Genomic DNA, 19650 nt, shown 5'->3' on the forward strand with positions numbered 1-19650 from the left:
ACCGGTCCACGATTCACAAGTCAACCTATGTGGAATCAGAAAGGGCATAAAATTTCCGATCTTTTGATACCCATACATCTAGGTTTTCTTTAAAACCTACGTTTTTAAATACCTGGGCAAAAAGTAAGTTTGATCCACGAGAACAAAAATTACGAAATTCCATACATTTTTGGCAGGTTGCTCAAACGAAACCATAACAACGTTTTTGCTTAGGTATTTAAAAACGTGGGTTTTATAGAAAACCTGGATGTATGGGTATCAAAAGATCGGAAATTTTATGCCCTTTCTGATGCCACATAGGTTGCCTTGTGAATTGAGGACCGGTTCAGATGCCGGCGGATTTTCCGACGACGTAATTCCGGGTTGGTACGAAATTCCAACGAAAAATCTATTCTATCGATACAAATACCCCCAAAACGGTGTTATACCCACTCCAAAATGTTTATTTAGCAATTCTATGGTAATTAATTGACATTTATTTGAATTAAAAGTTTGCAAAATTAAGTTTAGATAAGTTTTATATAGAATTTCCAGAGTTATATAAACTTTTATACTAAGTAGTTAGTAAACTTTATATTCAATCCAAATTATTTTTTTAATCAGTCAAGGATGCCTATTTGGAGTTGGGAGACTGGATTTATGGTGATTTGTCAACAAATAACATTATTTATGTTAATTTTTCGAAAGGTGTACAAACTTTTTTTGCACCTTTTTTATTTTCGTAATAGTATTTGTTATATAACTTTTTATAGAAATCATCTTTTCATGAGCTTTTTTTAGCAAAATGTTTGGCATGAGTTTCTGAACAAAACGTAGTACTAGGTTCCTGTCAAACTTTAAATTTTTTACATGTTTCATCACAAAATGTGCATAGTGCCCAAGGGGTGTAAATACTTTTTTTACATACTGTATTTCATTAAGAATAAAGTTTGAACTCGTTATGATACTCTTGTATCCCATTCGCACCCATTCCCATTCGGCTCTACGGAGCTCTGCGAATGGGGTATTATGTTTTTGGATGATATTTTTAAGCACGGGAAAATTAACTTAGGGTGATAGTTTTATGATCTTTAATGATATTTTTCCAACCAATTTTACAGTAAAAAAGCAGAATTTGGTATGATATTTACATGTTTCTGGATGATATTTTTTCGCACCAATTTTTTCAGGAAAAAGCAGAATTGGCCATGATTATTTCATGTTCCTGGATGATATTTTTCGGTACCATGACATGATATTTTTAAGTTCAAAATGTCAACTTGGTTTGATATTTTTTTGATGTTTCGTAGAGTAACTCATGTTACATTTTATGTTTCTACATCTCTTAAGTCAAGCGTTCTGGAAACATGTCATCTTCATGTTTTTGGCAACATGACAAGTTTACCTAAGATGTAATTTTCTGATCGGGTATCTCTTAACCATACCCTGGGGTGAACTTGACTTGTTCGTGTTTTTACGAACATGGGTAGATTTTTCCAAGATGCAACTTTCTGCCCGGGTCACTTTCCGCCCGGGAACCGAACATGGCCACGAACATAAATTGTTCGAGGCGTATCTGCGAAAAATCTTGTTGAGTTTATTTGACCAACAATGCCACATCAAGTTGAATTTATAGTAGCAAACAACTGAAATCTTCCAAAAATCATATCAAGTTCATAAAGTAGATTTTGATCCCAAAAATAATTTTATTGGTTTTTAATGCACCCCGCCACAATTCAGACCCCCCCCCCCCTTCTTCCTCTTCACAAATATGAGTAATATTGCAGGAATATACGCACTTACCTCAAAACAAGATTTTTCAAAGTAGAAAAATTATTTTACTTTAAAAACTCATTAAAAAATTGTGGAGAAAGCGTTGTGTTCAGCCAGATGCTGACTTCGAATTCCCTACGTTGTGTTGTTGTTGTCCAGGCGAGTTGAATAAAACAATCTTTTAAGGTGACTGCTGAGCCAACCGTCTCGGACTGTGGTCAGCGCGCGAAGAGGCAGAATAAAAGTTTATTGTTCTCGAAACGGTACAGAAGTAAACACTCATGGGACGGACACAAATACCATCTTGCACGAACACGTTGAATTGCCAAAATGTCATAATAATTTTCCAAATCACGAAAAATCCAAAGTCTCTATATTCCATTTTTTTTAATTAAAAATAAAAGTTTATGAAAATATTCCTAAAATTGCATAAGTCCAAAAATCCACAGTAAAATTTCAAAAAGCCTGGTAATGTTTCTAATCAAAATAATTTTTCAAAATGTTAAAAAATATTCAACTGGCTGAGAGCAAAAATTTCGCAAAGTCCTGAAAATCTAATAAACGAATTTTGTAGGGGGTATATCAATAATTATTAAAAACCAACTTTCGAATTTCAAAATTTCAATGAAGACGTTTAGAACAAAATTTTCCATTTTAAAATTTCGTGTTTTTTCTAAATTTTTTTGGAACATTTCATTTTATGGGAAATTTAATTTACTTTTCGAATCTACATTGACCCAGAAGGGTCATTTTTTCATTTAGAACAAAATTTTTCATTTTAAAATTTCGTGTTTTTTCTAACTTTGCAGGGTTATTTTTTAGAGTGTAACAATGTTCTACAAAGTTGTAGAGCAGACAATTACAAAAAATTTGATATATAGACATAAGGGGTTTGCTTATAAACATCACGAGATATCACGAATTTACGAAAAAAAAGTTTTGAAAAAGTTACTTTTTGCGTTTCTCTTTGTTTCGTCGTCCGTGTCTGTCGCGAGTGACCATGAACGGCTATGATCGATGACGACCAACTTTTTCAAAACTTTTTTTTCGTAAAATCGCTATAACTCGTGATGTTTATAAGCAAACCCCTTATGTCTATACATCAAAATTTTTGTAATTGTCTGCTCTACAACTTTGTAGAACATTGTTACACTATAAAAAACAACCTGCAAAGTTAGAAAACACACGAAATTTTAAAATGAAAATTTTTGTTCTAAATGAAAAAATGACCCTTCTGGGACAATGTAGATTCGAAAAGTACATTAAATTTCCCATAAAATGACATGTTCCAAAAAATTTTACAGTCGAGTAACGGAAAATGGGAGAATTTTTAAAACTTTTTTAGTGTTTTTTTTCGATGAAAAATACGTTTTTTCGGAATTCTGAGTACGCCATCAAATCGGGCGTCTAATTTTACATAAAAGTCCCTTTGATACCAAATTTCTATCTCATCACCGTTTCAGGCTGCAAATTATTGAAAAAACACCTCTTTTTTCGCATGTTCACAAATGAAAGGGGTCGTACCGCCCCTCCGTCACGAGATATCAAAAAACGGACCTCGGATTCGTGATCAGGGACAAAAGTTACCCCTTAGGACAAAGTTTCACGCAAATCGAAGAGGGGTCCGGGCAACTGCTGTGTGAGTTGGCGGAGAATTACCCATATGCAAAAATGTGACTGTTACATTGTATGTAGCAAAATTAGTGGCCAAATCAAATTTCTATCAATGTCACCCCGGGCTATCAAAGCCACCCCAGTTTATGGTATGTCTTTATTGAACTTTCTTATAATAATTACATTTCTTTTACATGCTAAGTGGTATGGCCTAATGCTCTTCATCTTTGTTGTATTTTTCGTTTTATTATTAACTGATCACATTTATTTTATTTACTTCAAATTGTTTTACATTTTTGCATTGAATTGAATACATTTGGGAAAAAAAAGAAAAAATCACCTTAAAAACTAATCCTAACTTAAAACTAAACAAAAAGTAAATTCATTGAAATATTCAAAATCATTAGAACGAGTAAACTACGAACAATATTTTAAGATGAATGCTCCAAGAGTTCTTACTTGTTCTTGACGAGTTTTGCAACCACGCAGTGTTGTTGTCATCTCAATGAAAATGTTCAAAAGTTCTTGTGGTGAAAACAGGTCACTACTGCCTTCTCCTGTTGATGCTGGTTGGTTTTCCCTCGGTTGCTGACTGAAGCCAGGAGGTGTTGTATTCTCTGCAACATTTTGCCGCTGATTCAACGGCAATGGCTGCAGATTTGGAACCACTCGAACAGATCCTGCTACTGGCGAAGCCAAAGCAGGAAAATCCACGTCCGTGTATGCTGGTGGAGTTTTGCGACGATTTGGTTGGTGCCTCGTCGTCGCTTGCTGCCGAATTTTTACAAACTCAGCACGTTTTGGGCAGCTCCGATTCTTGGTAGAATGGTCGCCGCCGCAATTGAAGCATTTCGCTTCGATGTTCTCGATGATTGTGTTGCAAGCTTGAGTTTTGTGCTCACCTCCGCAGGTTGCACAACGACTCTTGATGAAACAGTTCCTTCCACCATGTCCAAACTGCAAACAGTTCGAACACTGTGTCACGTCACGGTGCACTGGACGATAACGTTCCCAAGTCACGATGATGTTGAAAATTGCCCGAACTGCTTTCAGCTCAGACGGCGTTGTCGATCCTTTCTCGAGAAGAACCAGGTACAGTTGATCACGATACTTGATGTCCTTGTTGTGTCTCGTCATCTTAAAGACTTCGATCACGTTCAACTTAAGAGTTTTTAGCTCTTCTTTCAGCACACTCACATCCATGTCGTACAGGCCACGGAGGACCTGTTTCATGGGGCGTTTACCTGGATCGTCATGGCTGTAGTATTCAATCTTGGTGTTGTTCAGGAAATCCCGAAAAAAAAACGAAGTTTACTTTATAGCCAACCACTAGTGTCTTCCTTTTAATCTACAAGGACTTCGCCGCCCTGGGCTCCTAAGTGTTTGAGTACGGCACGGAGCGACGGCGCCGGATACCCATATTTACACAAAGAATTTTAGAGGATTTTTTTTTCAGGAAATCCCGAACGTAGTTGTAATCCTTTCTGGTAGGTAGCAGAATTTTGAGTCCATCAGCTTTGCCATCAGCACACAAGCGAATGGAAGCTCGTAAAGCAGCAGATTTGATAAACCTGGTCAGCCACTTTCGCACCGAATCCGATGACGATGTTTTCACAAAATGGGTGGCAACTTTTCTCGTCGTTCAAATTCTTCCTTCTCGCTCACGTCCACAGGGAGGGTAGCGAACTGGTTTCCAGACAATTTTTGAGCGTCCTTGCTCAAACTGCCTGGCTTTGCGCTTCGGCATTCTTCGGCATTCTTCGGCAAGAAGTAGCGCTTCGGCATTCTTTAGCTTCTTCAAATCTGCCGATCCTGCTGGTGAGGACCGCCTCTTTTTCTTGCCGTGAGGCATTTTTTGCACTTTTAAAGCACTTTTCAGGAGCTAATATCCAGGAGTACCTCACTGATCGGTGGTCCACAAATGAATCCAATTTTTTTTTCAGTTTCATGTTCTCAAAAATTTTTTAAGTGTTGAAAAGCCAAAATTTTGCTAAGTCCAAAAAATCAAATAAATTCTACCAAAAATCTTGTCGTGATACGGATCCCGTAAATTTTCTAAGTGCCGGAACGATTTTTGTAGGGGGTATATCAATAATTATTAAAAACCAACTTTCGAATTTCAAAATTTCAACGAAGACGTTTTGTTAGGGATATTATTTTAGGAACAAATAGATGTTTTGGTAAAAATCGGACAAAAATTTCCTGTAATTTCGTCGATTTTTCCGAAATTTTGGTTGAAAGCAAAAATAAACATGAAAATAATTTATCATGTTTCCAAACTCCCGAAAATTGTCTAAGTTCCAAAAAAATGATTTTTCTGTAAAAAGTAAAGAATTAAAAAATATACATAAATAAAATCAAACTTCAAAATATCAGCTCATGAAAATTATTCTAAGTGTCGGAAATTGAAAATTATGTCAGTAACTGCTAATTTTTCTAAGTCCAGCATAAATTTGAAATAAAGTCAATATAATCATTTCATGATGTACGAGTAAAATTTTTGAAAAAAAAATTTTTTCGAATTTTTTGCTAAGTCCAAAAAAACTACCACTAACAGCTCAATATCAACTGTAGATAATGCATTACCCGAGCAGACGGAAATAACTAGGGAAGGTCAGTTTTTGATATTGTGAGTAGATCGATATATGTTATTGGGATGATCGGATTAGTTGTTAAAATAACAGAAATCAATAACAAGGATTTGTTCGGAGAATAACTTAAACTATTATTATGTTGTTATTGCAATAACAAACCAATAACACAGAAGGAATCATGAAGGAATAACAAGATTTGTTATTTTGTGCGTAGAGGTGGAGCAGCATAATAACAATAATTGTTATTGTACTGGTATGTCTCCATAACAAAAAAAGTTATTGTTTTGGTTTATTTGCCATTTGCAAATAAACCTGCAGTTGCCATAACTCTTCTGTACTAGTCAGGGCTGCAGAGTCGGGTTCCTTCAAGCAACTTTGAATCCATACTTTGAAGACAACTCCGACTCTGAATGCAGGATATGACGTCAACGCCGACTTCAGCTCTCCAAAAATACCCGACTTCACAGATTCCGACTCCAAGTGAAAGTTGCTGAAAATTAGCTGAATCCGATGCCGTCTCCGAGGTCTCGAGCTCGAACTTCAACGTCAGCTCCGACTTCCTCGCTCTGTGACAATAATAACATTTTTTGTTATTCACATTTCAAAAATTCTCAATAAATAAATCAATTCCCTTAGAGAATATAACAAACTTAAAAAAAAAACAACTTCCAAAAGTTAATTTTATCAGATAAATTTAAGCTAGGGACCCCATTTCATGGTTAAATAAATGACCACGATTAAATTGGTCAAAATGATTCCATAGTTCTAGCTAATTTTAGTAAAGTCCTTAGGGGGTATATCAAATAATTAAAAAAATCAACTTTCAAAATTTCAACTTTTTAGAATAATTTAAGCTTAAGGACCTCATTTCATGGCCAAAATAATGACCCCGACGAAAATGGTCAAAATTATCCCATAGTTCTACTAGCCAATATAAGCAAAGTCCCTTAGGGGGTATATCAAATGATTAGAAAATAATCAACTTTCAAAATTTCAACTTTTTAGAATAACTGTAGCTTAAGGACCCCATTTCATGGCCAAAATAATGACCCCGACGAAAATGGTCAACATTATCCCATAGTTCTAGCCAATTTTAGCAAAGTCCTTTAGGGGGTATATCAAATGGGTAATTCTCTACCAACTCACACGAAATCGGGAAAAGTTGCCCCGACCCCTCTTCGATTTGCGTGAAACTTTGTCCTAAGGGGTAACTTTTGTCCCTGATCACGAATCCGAGGTCCGTTTTTTGATATCTCGTGACGGAGGGGCGGTACGACCCCTTTCATTTTTGAACATGCGAAAAAAGAGGTGTTTTTCAATAATTTGCAGCCTGAAACGGTGATGAGATAGAAATTTGATGTAAAAGGGACTTCATGTAAAATTAGACGCCCGATTTGATGGCGTACTCAGAATTCCGAAAAAACGTATTTTTCATCGAAAAAAAACACTAAAAAAGTTTTAAAAATTCTCCCATTTTCCGTTACTCGACTGTAAAATTTTTTGGAACATTTCATTTTATGGGAAATTTAATGTACATTTCGAATCTACATTGACCCAGATGGGTCATTTTTTCATTTAGAACAAAATTTTCCATTTTAAAATTTCGTGTTTTTTCTAACTTTGCAGGGTTATTTTTTAGAGTGTAACAATGTTCTACAAAGTTGTAGAGCAGACAATAACAAAAAATTTGATATGTAGACATAAGGGGTTTGCTTATAAACATCACGAGATATCACGATTTTACGAAAAAAAGCCTCTTTTTTAGCATGTTCAAAAATGAAAGGGGTCGTACCGCCCCTCCGTCACGAGATATCAAAAAACGGACCTCGGATTCGTGATCAGGGACAAAAGTTACCCCTTAGGACAAAGTTTCACGCAAATCGAAGAGGGGTCCGGGCAACTGCTGTGTGAGTTGGCGGAGAATAACCCAAATAATAAAAAAAACAGCTTTCAAATTTTCAACTTTTTAGAATAACTGTAGCTTAAGGACCCCATTTCATTGTCAAATTAATTACCCTGACGAAATTGGTCAAAATTATCCCATAGTATTAGCCATTTTAAATAAAGTCCCTTTGGGGGTATATCAAATAATTAAAAAAACAACTCTCAAAATTTCAACCTTTTTGAATAATTTAAGTTTGAGGACCCCATTTCATGGTTAAATAAATGACCACGATTAAATTGGTCAAAATTATTCCATAGTTCTAGCCAATTTTTGTAAAGTCCCTTAGTGGGTATATCAAATGATTAAAAAAAACAACTTTCAAAATTTCAACTTTCTAGAATAATTGTAGCTTAAGGACCCCATTTCATTGCCAACATAATGACCCCGACGAAAATGGTCAAAATTATCCCATAGTTCTAGCCAATTTTAGCAAAGTCCTTTAGACCATCTCCACCGGGCGCGCGCAGTAAGGATTTGGAAGCGCTCCACCATCACTCTTCCCCACACCGGTCGCTCATAAACGCGCTCATAAAATAGCAGCTCGACCCTGGGTGAACAGCGGGTGACCAAATTTAGTCGCCCGCTAGTAGCGCGCACAAATATTTGACATCTGCTTGAAGTGAAAGGAGAATCAAGATTTTTTTTTTAATTGACTTTTTATGGTTCCATGGAACTGGACATTGATGATGGACATTTTCATTGTACTGGCCACAACCCGGATTGGCCCAGGTTCCCCGGGGGATGTTCCGTTGAAAGGATATTGGCGGTACCTATGAATATGGGCAATATTGGTGTTAAATTTCACGATTTTCAAAATCACATATGGAAATCACGAAAATGGGCATTGTGATTGGACTGGCCACAATCCGAATTGGTCCGGGTTCCCCCGGGGATGTTCCGTTGAGCAGACATTGGCGGCACCGTATGAATATGGGCAATATTGGTGTCAAACTTCACGATTTTCAAAATCACATGTAAAAATTACGAAAAAAGACATATTTAACGAACTGGCCACAATCCAAATTGGTCCGGGTTCCCCCGGGGATGTTCCGTTGTGCGGACATTGGCGGCACCGTATGAATATGGGCAATATTGGTGTCAAACTTCATGATTTTCAAAATCACATGTGAAAATTACGGAAAAGGACATTTTTAACGAACTGGCCACAATCCAAATTGGTCCGGGTTCCCCCGGGGAAGTTCCGTTGAGCGGACATTGGCGGCACCGTATGAATATGGGCAATATTGGTGTCAAACTTCACGATTTTCAAAATCACATGTGAAAATTACGAAAATTTACATTTTCAACGAACTGGCCACAACCCGGATGGTTCTGGGTTCCCTGGAGGATGTTCCGTTGGAGGGACATTGGCGGCTCCGTATGAATATGGGCAATATTGGTGTTAAATTTCACGATTTTCAAAATCACAAATGGAAATCACGAAAATGGACATTGTGAGTGGACTGGCCACAATCCGAATTGGTCCGAGTTCCCCCGGGGATGTTCCGTTGAGCCAACATTGGCGGCACCGTATGAATATGGGCAATATTGGTGTCAAACTTCACGATTTTCAAAATCACATGTGAAAATTACGAAAATTGACATTTTCAACGAACTGGCCACAACCCGGATGGTTCCGGGTTCCCTGGGGGATGTTCCGTTGGAGGGACATTGGCGGCACCGATGAATATGGGCAATATTGGTGTTAAATTTCACGATTTTCAAAATCACATGTAAAAATTACGAAAATTGACATTTTAAACAGACTGGCCACAACCCGGATGGTTCCGGATTCCCCTGACGATGTTCCGTTGAAGTGACATTGAAGGAATTTATTTTTTGAAATAATTTAAATTTTGGATTGTGGATCTTTTCAACTTCAATATTTGTTATTTATTTATTTGTGCCGATAAGGTCCCTTCAACGAAACAACGAATAAACTTTATATGTTCATTTTCGTAATTTCGATAGGTGATTTTGAAAACCGTGAAGTTTGACACCATTATATATAACTTCCCCCGGGGAACTCGGAACTACCTGGGTTGTGGCCAGTTCACTCAAAAAGTTCATTTTCGTAATTTTCACATGTGATATTGAAAATTGTAAAGTTTGACACCAATATTACCCATATTCATACGGTGCGTCCAATAACCTTCCAACGGAACATTCCTCGGGGAACCCAGAACCATCCGGGTTGTGGCCAGTTCGTTGAAAATGTCCATTTTCGTAATTTTCACATGTGACTTTGAAAATCGTGAAGTTTGACACCAATATTGCCCATATTCATACGGTGCCGCCAATGTCCGCTCAACGGAACATCCCCGAGGGAACCCGGACCAATTCGGATTGTGGCCAGTCCACTCACAATGTCCATTTTCGTGATTTCCATATGTGATTTTGAAAATCGTGAAATTTAACACCAATATTGCCCATATTCATCGTAGCCGCCAATGTCCCTCCAACGGAACATCTTCCGGGGAACCCGGAACCATCCGGGTTCCGGCCAGTCCGTTTAAAATGTCAGTTTTCGTAATTTTCACATGTGATTTTGAAAATTGTGAAGTTTGACACCAATATTGGCCATATTGATACGGTGGTTGGCGAACGACTGGACATGGCGTACCATAGGTACTTCGAGTACCGCAGGAATAAAATAGACCCACCAAGCGGTCCGTTAGCCTCTTGTCCAGTAACTCCGATACCCTGGCCTCCCCGCGGCGCTAGCCGGGATACTAGTAACCATTGGAGAGATCGGGTAACCAACCCCGGTGGGAACTCTGGTAGTATGCTGACAGGGAAGGGGGGCTCCATCCTCTTCGGAGGGTGTAGCTATGCCGTTAGGCCTCGTGAGAAAGGCCCCCGTTAAGGTGTCGAGAGAAAACCGGAGCTGGGTCTCGGTAGCTTCAAGGTGGCAGCCCCACCCCGAGACTAGGTATCGCAGCCCCAATCCGGCTGCATACCGAAACCCAAATCATTACGAACAATCAAGAAGGAATAAGGATCCGGAACAAACGGCATAGACCTAGGCACGAAAAGGACACCGATTGGAAACTCGGAACATGGAACTGCAGATCGCTACGTTTCGCTCTGTTGAACGAGCTCAAACCCCGCAACTTCGATGTTGTAGCACTGCAGGAGATGTGCTGGAAGGGAGCGAAGATGTGGGAGGATGATGCTTTGGAGCTCACCATGTACCAGAGCGGCGGATTCGAAAACAAGCTGGGAACCGGCTTCATAGTGTTGGGCAAGATGCGGAGTCGTGTGATAGATTGGGAGCCGATCGACGACCGGATGTGTAGGTTGAGGATTAAAGGCCGTTTCTTCAACTATCACATCTTCAACGTACATTGCCCACACGAGGAATCATCCGATGCCGAGAAGGAAGCGTTCTACGCGAAGCTGGAGCAGAAGTTCGACAGCTGCCCGCAGAGGGACGTCAAGATCGTCATCGGAGATATGAACGCCCGCATAGGAAGGGAGGAGATGTACAAGCCGGTGATCGGGCCGAACAGCCTGCACACCGTCACCAACGACAACGGCCAGCGGTGCATCAACTTCGCAGCCTCCCGCGGTATGGTGGTACGGAGCACATTCTTCCCCCGGAGAGACATCCACAAAGTCACCTGGACATCGCCTAACCAACGAACAAAAACACAAATCGACCACGTCCTCATCGATGGCCGATTCTTCTCGGACATACGGAACATTCGCACGTACCGCGGTGCGGACATCCACTCGGACCACTACCTGGTGGGTGCAAGCATGCACTCAAAACTGTCGACGACGTACCACCGACGACGGAGCCGGCTCCCACCGCCGTTCAACACCGAGCGGCTGCAGGACACGGCTGCGGCTCAGCACTACGTGCAGCAGCTGGAAGCGAGCCTGCCAACGGAGGAGGAACTCGGCGCTGCCTCGCTCAACGATGGATGGAGCAGAATATGCTCGGCCATCGGCAGTGCCGCTGAAGCCGCGCTAGGTAGTACGGTCCGAGTTGGAAAGCAGCGCTGGTTCGACGAGGAGTGCCAGCGGCTACTTGACGAGAAGAAAGCAGCTTACGCGGTGAAGCTGAGAGCCGCAACTGATGAGAACGTGGCCAGATACAAACAAGCGCTGAAACAGCAGAGAACGGTCTTCAAGCTCAAGAAGCGCCAGCTGGAAGATCGCGATCGCGCCGAAATGGAGCAGCTGTTCCGGCAGAACGAGACGCGAAAGTTCTACGAGAAGGTTAACCGGTCCCGCAAAGGCTATGCGCCGCAAGCCAACACTTGTCGGGACGCCGAGGGAAACCTTCTTATGGACAAAGGCGAGGTGTTGAACAGGTGGCAGCAGTTCTTCAACGAGCACCTCAACGGCGATGTAGCGCATGGAGACGGCTTTGAAGCCCAACTTGGACCGCCCGCTGCTGACCAACAGTTCCCGGCACCTGATCTGGAGACGGTGAAGAAGGAGATCAGGCAGCTGAAGAACAACAGGGCCGCCGGTAAAGATCGGTTACCCGGTGAGCTCTTCAAATATGGAGGAGAGCAGTTGGCGAGGGCGATCCACTTGGTGATTTCTAAGATCTGGAGGGAGGAGAAACTACCAGAAGAATGGATGGATGGTGTCGTGTGTCCCATCTACAAAAAGGGCGATAAGCTGGACTGCGGCAACTACCGCGGCATCACCCAAGTAGCACATTTGTTCGCCAAGAGATTTCCGAACTGGTTGTTGAACTCATTTACTATGTTTTCCGAACGTCCCCGAGAACTCTTGAACGCCGGAAAAAGCGCAAGTTTTTCTGTTGTTGAACATCTCCTCATCTGTTAGAAAAGTGCGTGTTTTAAATTAGTTTTGCAAGTGCAAGTCATACTTGCATAGAGAACGTTTGTTGAACATGTCATAAGAACTCATGACCATAAGATTCTGAACCGGGTTAGGTAAACGTTGTTAGAACCGTTTAACAACATCCTGCTCATCAGATTAAGAAGTGAGTTAGGCAAACGTTTTGAGAACCGTTTCGTGGCAGGCAAGAATGTGAAAGAGGTTTTTCATAAAAATACGTCCCAGGTGTTCGCTTAAGAGATTTTTTTCTTTATTTAATACATTATTTGTGAGTAGAATGTCACTTTCCGACACTTTAAATAGTAGCTGAATTATAAAAATATCAACCATAAAAAATCATTCAATTTCATTATTATGGTTTTGAGATCATTATTTTCAATCATGTTTGAGTGCTAATCAACATCGCTTGCTAATACTCTGCTACTGCTGCTGGTTCCCGTTGCTGCATTTTCAGTTTTCCTTTTTGATGAAGAATCCTCAGGGCAAGTATCGAACCCAAGATCACTCCAAATGTCAAGTCCGGGCGCGCGTCTGCATCTTTCCACGAGGGGTTATGTTGGATGAGCAGGCTTAAACGTCAATAAGAAGTCTGCGGTCATCTAGGTTTTACCAAATTCACTAACAGTTTGTCAAAACTTCCTTTGGACATAAGCTGTTTCTATTTTTAGAAATATATGTGCTTGTTTCGACAACATGTTCTTGCTCGGTTTTTAAAACACGAACGCGAACTACACATAAACAACTTGCTTACGAGAAATCCCAGCTGAAAACAAAGGTTAAATCTACTATGTTATCATGTTTAGCAACCTGAAATGAAACCTCATGTCTGCAAATGTCATTTTGCTTTTCGAGTTCTACAAGCATGTTTCATTTAAGTCAGAATAAACTTCAAAATGAACTACTCGTTATCCGTTGCTAGATTTGGCATTTGTGTTATACAACCATGTTGAATAATGGTTTTTTGATCAAAATGTAAACAATTGACCAAATTGTATTACACTTGTTGAATAATTAAAGTATAAAAACACTAGTGGAGCAATTGATCAACAAAAACAATAAAAAACGATGTTTTACTTGCTACTTGGGCACGCTTATCAACGCGGCCTATAAAATCCTCTCCCAGATCCTCTGCCGTCTGCTGACACCGTACGCACGGAGGTTCGTGGGCCCCTATCAAGCGGGGTTTACTGGCGCTCGGGCCACCACGGACCAAATTTTCTCGCTCCGGCAGATCCTCGAGAAATGCCGTGAGTACAACGTGCCCACACATCACATCTTCATCGATTTCAAGGCAGCGTACGATACAGTCGACCGCGAACAGCTATGGCAGATCATGCACGAGAACGGATTTCCGGACAAACTGACTCGGCTGACCAAGGCTACCTTGGATCGTGTGATGTGTCACGTGCGAGTGGCAGGGGAGCTAGCGGACCCCTTCCAATCGCACCAAGGGTTACGACAAGGTGACGGCTTATCCAATGCGCTGTTTAACATCGGACTTGAGGGAGTTGTGCGAAGAGCGGGTATAGACACGAGAGGCACGATTTGCAACAGGACAGTCCAACTTCTTGCTTATGCGGACGACATTGACATTATAGCGAGAGACCTAGAGACGGTGAAAAGCGTTTACACCGCCTTAAAGACGCAAGCAAGACGAATTGGATTGGCCATGAATACGACGAAAACAAAGTACATGAAAGGGAGGGGCTCAAAGGACGTTGACCCCCCAAGACTCACCCCTTTAGCTGTGGATGGCGATGTGCTGGAGGAGGTGAGCGAATTCGTGTACTTGGGATCGCTGGTAACGGCCGACAACGACACCAGCTTAGAGATCCGGACTAGTATCCACTCCGCGAATCGCACCTACTTTGGATTACGGAAAACCTTGACATCTGATCGAGTGCAACGCGCCACGAAACTGACCCTGTACAAGACACTGATTAGACCGGTTGCCTTCTATGGCCATGAGACCTGGACGCTGCGGCAAGAGGACGAACGAGCCCTTGGAGTTTTCGAACGGAAGGTGCTGCGAACGATCTACGGTGGAGTACGTACAGCTCAGAACGAGTGGCGAAGGCGCATGAACCACGAACTGCACGCGCTGCTGGGAGAACCGACCATCGTCACACTGGCGAGAATCGGGAGGCTCAGATGGGCCGGCCATGTCGCGAGGATGGACGAAGACCATCCTGTCAGGATGCTCTTTGACCGCGCGCGACCGGATGGCGGCACAGGCCGAAGAGCAGGAGCACAGCGTGCACGATGAGGAAATCAGATCGAGGCGGACCTAAGAAAGATCTGCAACCTAGGAGACTGGCGAGCTGCAGCTCAGAACCGAGCAACATGGAACAACCTTCTTGATACAGCACGGGCACCGCGTATGGTGTTCTAAGCTGATTGGTATGGTATGTATGATACGGTGCGGCCAATGTCTTTCCAACGGAACATCCCTCGGGGAACCCTAAACCATCCGGGTCCACTAGAAATGTCAATTTTAATAATTTTCATATGTAATATTGCAAATCGTGAAATTTAACACCAATATTGCCCATATTCATAGGAGCCGCCAATGTCTCTCCAACGGAACATCCCCCGGGAAACCCGGAACCATCCGGGTTCCGGCCAGTACGATTAAAATGTCAGTTTTCGTAATTTTCATATGTGATTTTGAGAATCGAGAAGTTTGACACCAATATTGGCCATATAGATACGGTGCGGCCAATGTCCTTCCAACGGAACATCCCCCAGGAAATCCGGAACCATTCGGGTTCCGGCCAGTCCGTTTAAAATGTCAGTTTTCGTAATTTTCACATGTGATTTTGAAAATTGTGAAGTTTGACACCAATATTGGCCATATTGATACGGTGCGGCCAATGTCCTTCTAACGGAACATTCCTCGGGGAACCCTGAACCATCCGGGTCTACTAGAAAAGTCCATTTTCATAATTTTCATATGTGATATTGCAAATCGTAAAATTTAACACCAATATTGCCCATATTCATAGGAGTTGCCAATGTCTCTCCAACGGAACATCCCCCGGGAAACCCGGAACCATCCGGGTTCCGGCCAGTACGTTTAAAATGTCAGTTTTCGTAATTTTCATATGTGATTTTGAGAATCGTGATGTTTGACACCAATATTGCCCATATTCATACGGTGCTGCCAATGTCCCTCCAACGGAACATTCCCCAGGGAACCCGGACCAATCCAGGTTACTACCAATCCAGTTTTTTTTTGGAAATAATTACTTTTGGCTTTGAAGATTTTGGCAAATTGGTCATGCCAATAAATTAAAACAAATTTTATTTCGAAACGTCAAAATAAGCTGATACTCACCCCCGGTGGGGTTGGCAGTGACTATTTTACCAACCCGTTTTATCAACGACCGGTGTGGGAAGGGTGACTAAACTAAAATAGTAGCGCTGTGGGTGAACAAAATAGTCACTCATTTATGTGGTGGAGATGCTCTAAGAGGGTATATCAAAAAATTAAAAAAAATCAACTTTCAAATTTTCAACTTTTTCGAATAATTTTAGCTTAAGGACCCCATTTCATGGTCAAAATAATGACCCCGACGAAATTGGACAAAATTATATCAAAGATCTAAACATATTTAACAAAAGAAAAAATAATAACAGATTTTGTTATGGACACTTAAAAACATTTCCATTTTTGCGATTAATTGTAATTTTATTTCTAAGTCAGAATACCAAACAAATGACAAATCTTGTTATTAGGAGAGTTTTTGAAATGTATAAATGTAGCCTTCCAAAGTTGGCGAAAAAGTTCGGTCCACCGGTGGACGGATTGCGGCACAAGGATGCAAGAGGAATCCGTCCGCCGGTTGACGGATTGCCTGCACAAGGTTTTGCAAGAGGAATCCGTCCACCGGTGGACGGTTTGCCTTCCAATGTTGGTGAAAAAGTTCGGTCCACCGGTGAACGGATTACGGCACAAGGATGCAAGAGGAATCCGTCCGCCGGTTGACGGATTGCCTGCACAAGGTTTTGCAAGAGGAATCCGTCCACCGGTGGACGGTTTGCCTTCCAATGTTGGTGAAAAAGTTCGGTCCACCGGTGAACGGATTACGGCACAAGGATGCAAGAGGAATCCGTCCGCCAGTGGACAGATTGCCATCCAATGTTGGTGGAAAAGTTCGGTCCACCGGTGGACGGATTACGGCACAAGGATGCAAGAGGAATCCGTCCGCCGGTGGACGGATTGCCATCCAATGTTGGTGGAAAAGTTCGGTCCATCGGTCGACGGATTACTGGACAAGGACGCAAGAGGAATCCGTCCGCCGGTGGACGGATTGCCTTCCAATGTTGGTGAAAAAGTTCGGTTCACCGGTGGATGGATTACTGGACAAGGATGCAAGAGGAATCCGTCTGCCGGTGGACGGATTGCCTTCCTATGTTGGCGAAAGGGTTCGAAGAATTCTTTCCACCGGTGGACAGGTTTCGGCAAAAATGGGAAGAGCTTTCGGATAGGCGTTGGATGGATTTTTATGGGTTAAACCCAGGGCGTGACAATAGTAAAAAATTAAATAATTTAATTAATTAACTGCAGAAATTAACGAATTAACTTTTGTTTACGATCATAACATCGCCACCTCTCTTTACACCACATTGGTTTGCCGATGACGTTTGACAGTTTGACATCTCGTGTAATTGTTGTTGTTGCGTTTGGTGGAATATTTTTATTTTTATCTTCAAAAAGAAAATGGCTGGCCCGTACACTGGATCCCTTGGGAAAGGACACCGAGTTCAGGAAACCTGTTGTAGCTGGCAAGTCCAAAGCATCGTTTCGGTTTTCAATCAGCTGAAAACTCGTCGGAACTAAGCGAGTGGACGGATTCGGTTGATAAAAAGAAGCGAGGTGATTCCGGAAGTGGTGGAGGATGACTGCGAACTTGAAGTGAAAAAGGTAGTAATTTATACGAGGGTGGACAACACAATGTCATTCCACCCTAAGATCGATCCGCCGTCAGGAGAACAGGTCGTGCCTCAACGACACACATCTGGTGCGGGGCGTACAAGCCTGAACCTGAACCTGAACCTGAACGGCTACAACGCGATCTTTAACACAATGGTCGTGAACCTGTAAAGTGTCCTCGTGTCAATGGAACGATGTTCTTCTGCGACACTGGGTACAACTTCCAGCAATTCCGCTCCTGGTGTACAGCTTGGTGGTCCAAATGCTGACAACTCGTGCCATTAGATTTGGTCAGGTTCGATTACCATTACCGACCGATGTTCGCTCGATGGAGGATTCAGAAGACTGGACGTGTTACGGTTCAGCTGCGGATGCTACGTGCCGGAGAAAAAAAAAGTGATTTGTTGATTGTGACAACTCGGCTCTGGGGGTTTCAGCGTCGGCCTTCTACAAGGGCAAGCATAAGATGCTGGCCAGGTCGGCGAACGAGACTAACAACGCGCCGCCAAAGTACTTTAGAAGACTAAAAGGTAGGTAGCCCCTCAACAGTGGATTAGTATCAGAATCTATTATCCTCTCAATTCCAGAGCACGAAGCTGCTGCTGAACATCGAGTGTTTCATGAATGAGATTAACGTGTCCTCGCCGTTGCAACGGCAGATAATGGAGCAGATGTGCGCGGGTCTACTGCAGCGCATCGCGGCCAGCATCAAGAAGTTGCTGGTAGATTCAAAGCTGACCCCGGAGGAAATACACGTGAGCCTGAGTTTACCTATAGCAACGTGGAGCCCTACTCAAAGTTTTTTGGTGAATAGTCCACCACCAAACCTGTGAGCGAGTTGTGGCGCTATAACCACGGCAAATAGTGTCCAGGGCATTCGTGGAAATACAATGTCCCATCCCAGAGGGTCCCGGAGTACCAAACCTTCTTAGCATGGTGCTCCCAACGAATACAACCAAAATCTCGGAGCGTATGGTGGTGTGTCCCCACGCTTCTTCCTCCCCTGTCGATTCAGAATTGTGTTGTTGTTCGAACACTCAGTGCTCAAACTCAACCCAATTACGAGTCATCTCTGCGATACGGCTTTACGCAGTAGGCCTGGCCGGTTTAACGCTTGTAATGTTTCAATGCATTTCGATGCAATGGCGCACTACAAATGTTAATAAATGACAAGAAGAGTGCTAGGCGTCATCTAACCTAAGGCACTCTCCAGGATCCCTTCGAAAGATTGGCTGCGCTAGGGTCTGATTAGATTAGATTAGATTAGAATAGTCCACCACCAAACCTGTGACAAACGGGACCCGAACCCTGGCCCGCTCACCAACCCTGATCCGACCGGCACAACTCGTCAGTAGCGTCGGCCAGATTGTCATCACAAGCAGTCCTACCACCCAGTCGCCGTCTACTTCGACCGCCCTGAGCTGGAATAGTCGTCGAGCGGACTCAAAATCCACGTCTCTCAAACCCACTCCAATCCGGCCATCGTATTATCGCGCCAGATCCATGAGCAGCAGCAGCTTTGCAACAATACTCTCCCCCGCCAAGCGACGCACCAGCCGAAGTTGTAGTGGCCGCCACCACTGATTTATTTGATTAGAAATTCCCACCTGCGTTACGAGCCGAACATTCTCCAGAGGTAGCGGAGGAAGAACCTGCCAAACCGGAGTTCTTCGAAAAGAACAAAGCAACCGTCGCCAAGATGGAACCCGAGTTTAGAAGTTCGTCCAAGGTGAGCCTCCTTGAGAACCTCTGCCGAAGCAACCGAATCCAGTTCCAACCTAGGTTCCAACGCACAGTAATTATACCAGCTGATCGCCGTGCCGGCGGAAACTTCGACGGACCTGCGATCGTGCTGATTGTGGAAGCATAAACACAAGCAGATCATTCTTTATTTATTGTTTCAATTCCAACAACTCAAAGCCAAAAGTACCAACATGCAGCTGAATTAAAAAAACGAAATAAATAAATAATTATTGCACTTATTT

At 42.4% G+C, this 19650-nt stretch overlaps 1 protein-coding gene across 1 annotated transcript; it reads left to right on the forward strand.

Moving 5' to 3' along the window:
- The first annotated feature begins 16550 nt into the window (after positions 1-16550).
- Positions 16551-19640, forward strand: LOC120429889 (uncharacterized). Its single transcript, XM_039594970.2, has 3 exons — positions 16551-16797; positions 16830-16963; positions 17101-19640. The coding sequence occupies exons 1-3, from the start codon at positions 16551-16553 to the stop codon at positions 17218-17220; spliced, it is 501 nt and encodes a 166-aa protein (XP_039450904.1). The 3' UTR covers positions 17221-19640.
- Positions 19641-19650: the final 10 nt, after the last annotated feature.

Source organism: Culex pipiens, chromosome 1, assembly GCF_016801865.2.
Source record: "Culex pipiens pallens isolate TS chromosome 1, TS_CPP_V2, whole genome shotgun sequence".
Classification (NCBI taxonomy): domain Eukaryota; kingdom Metazoa; phylum Arthropoda; class Insecta; order Diptera; family Culicidae; genus Culex; species Culex pipiens.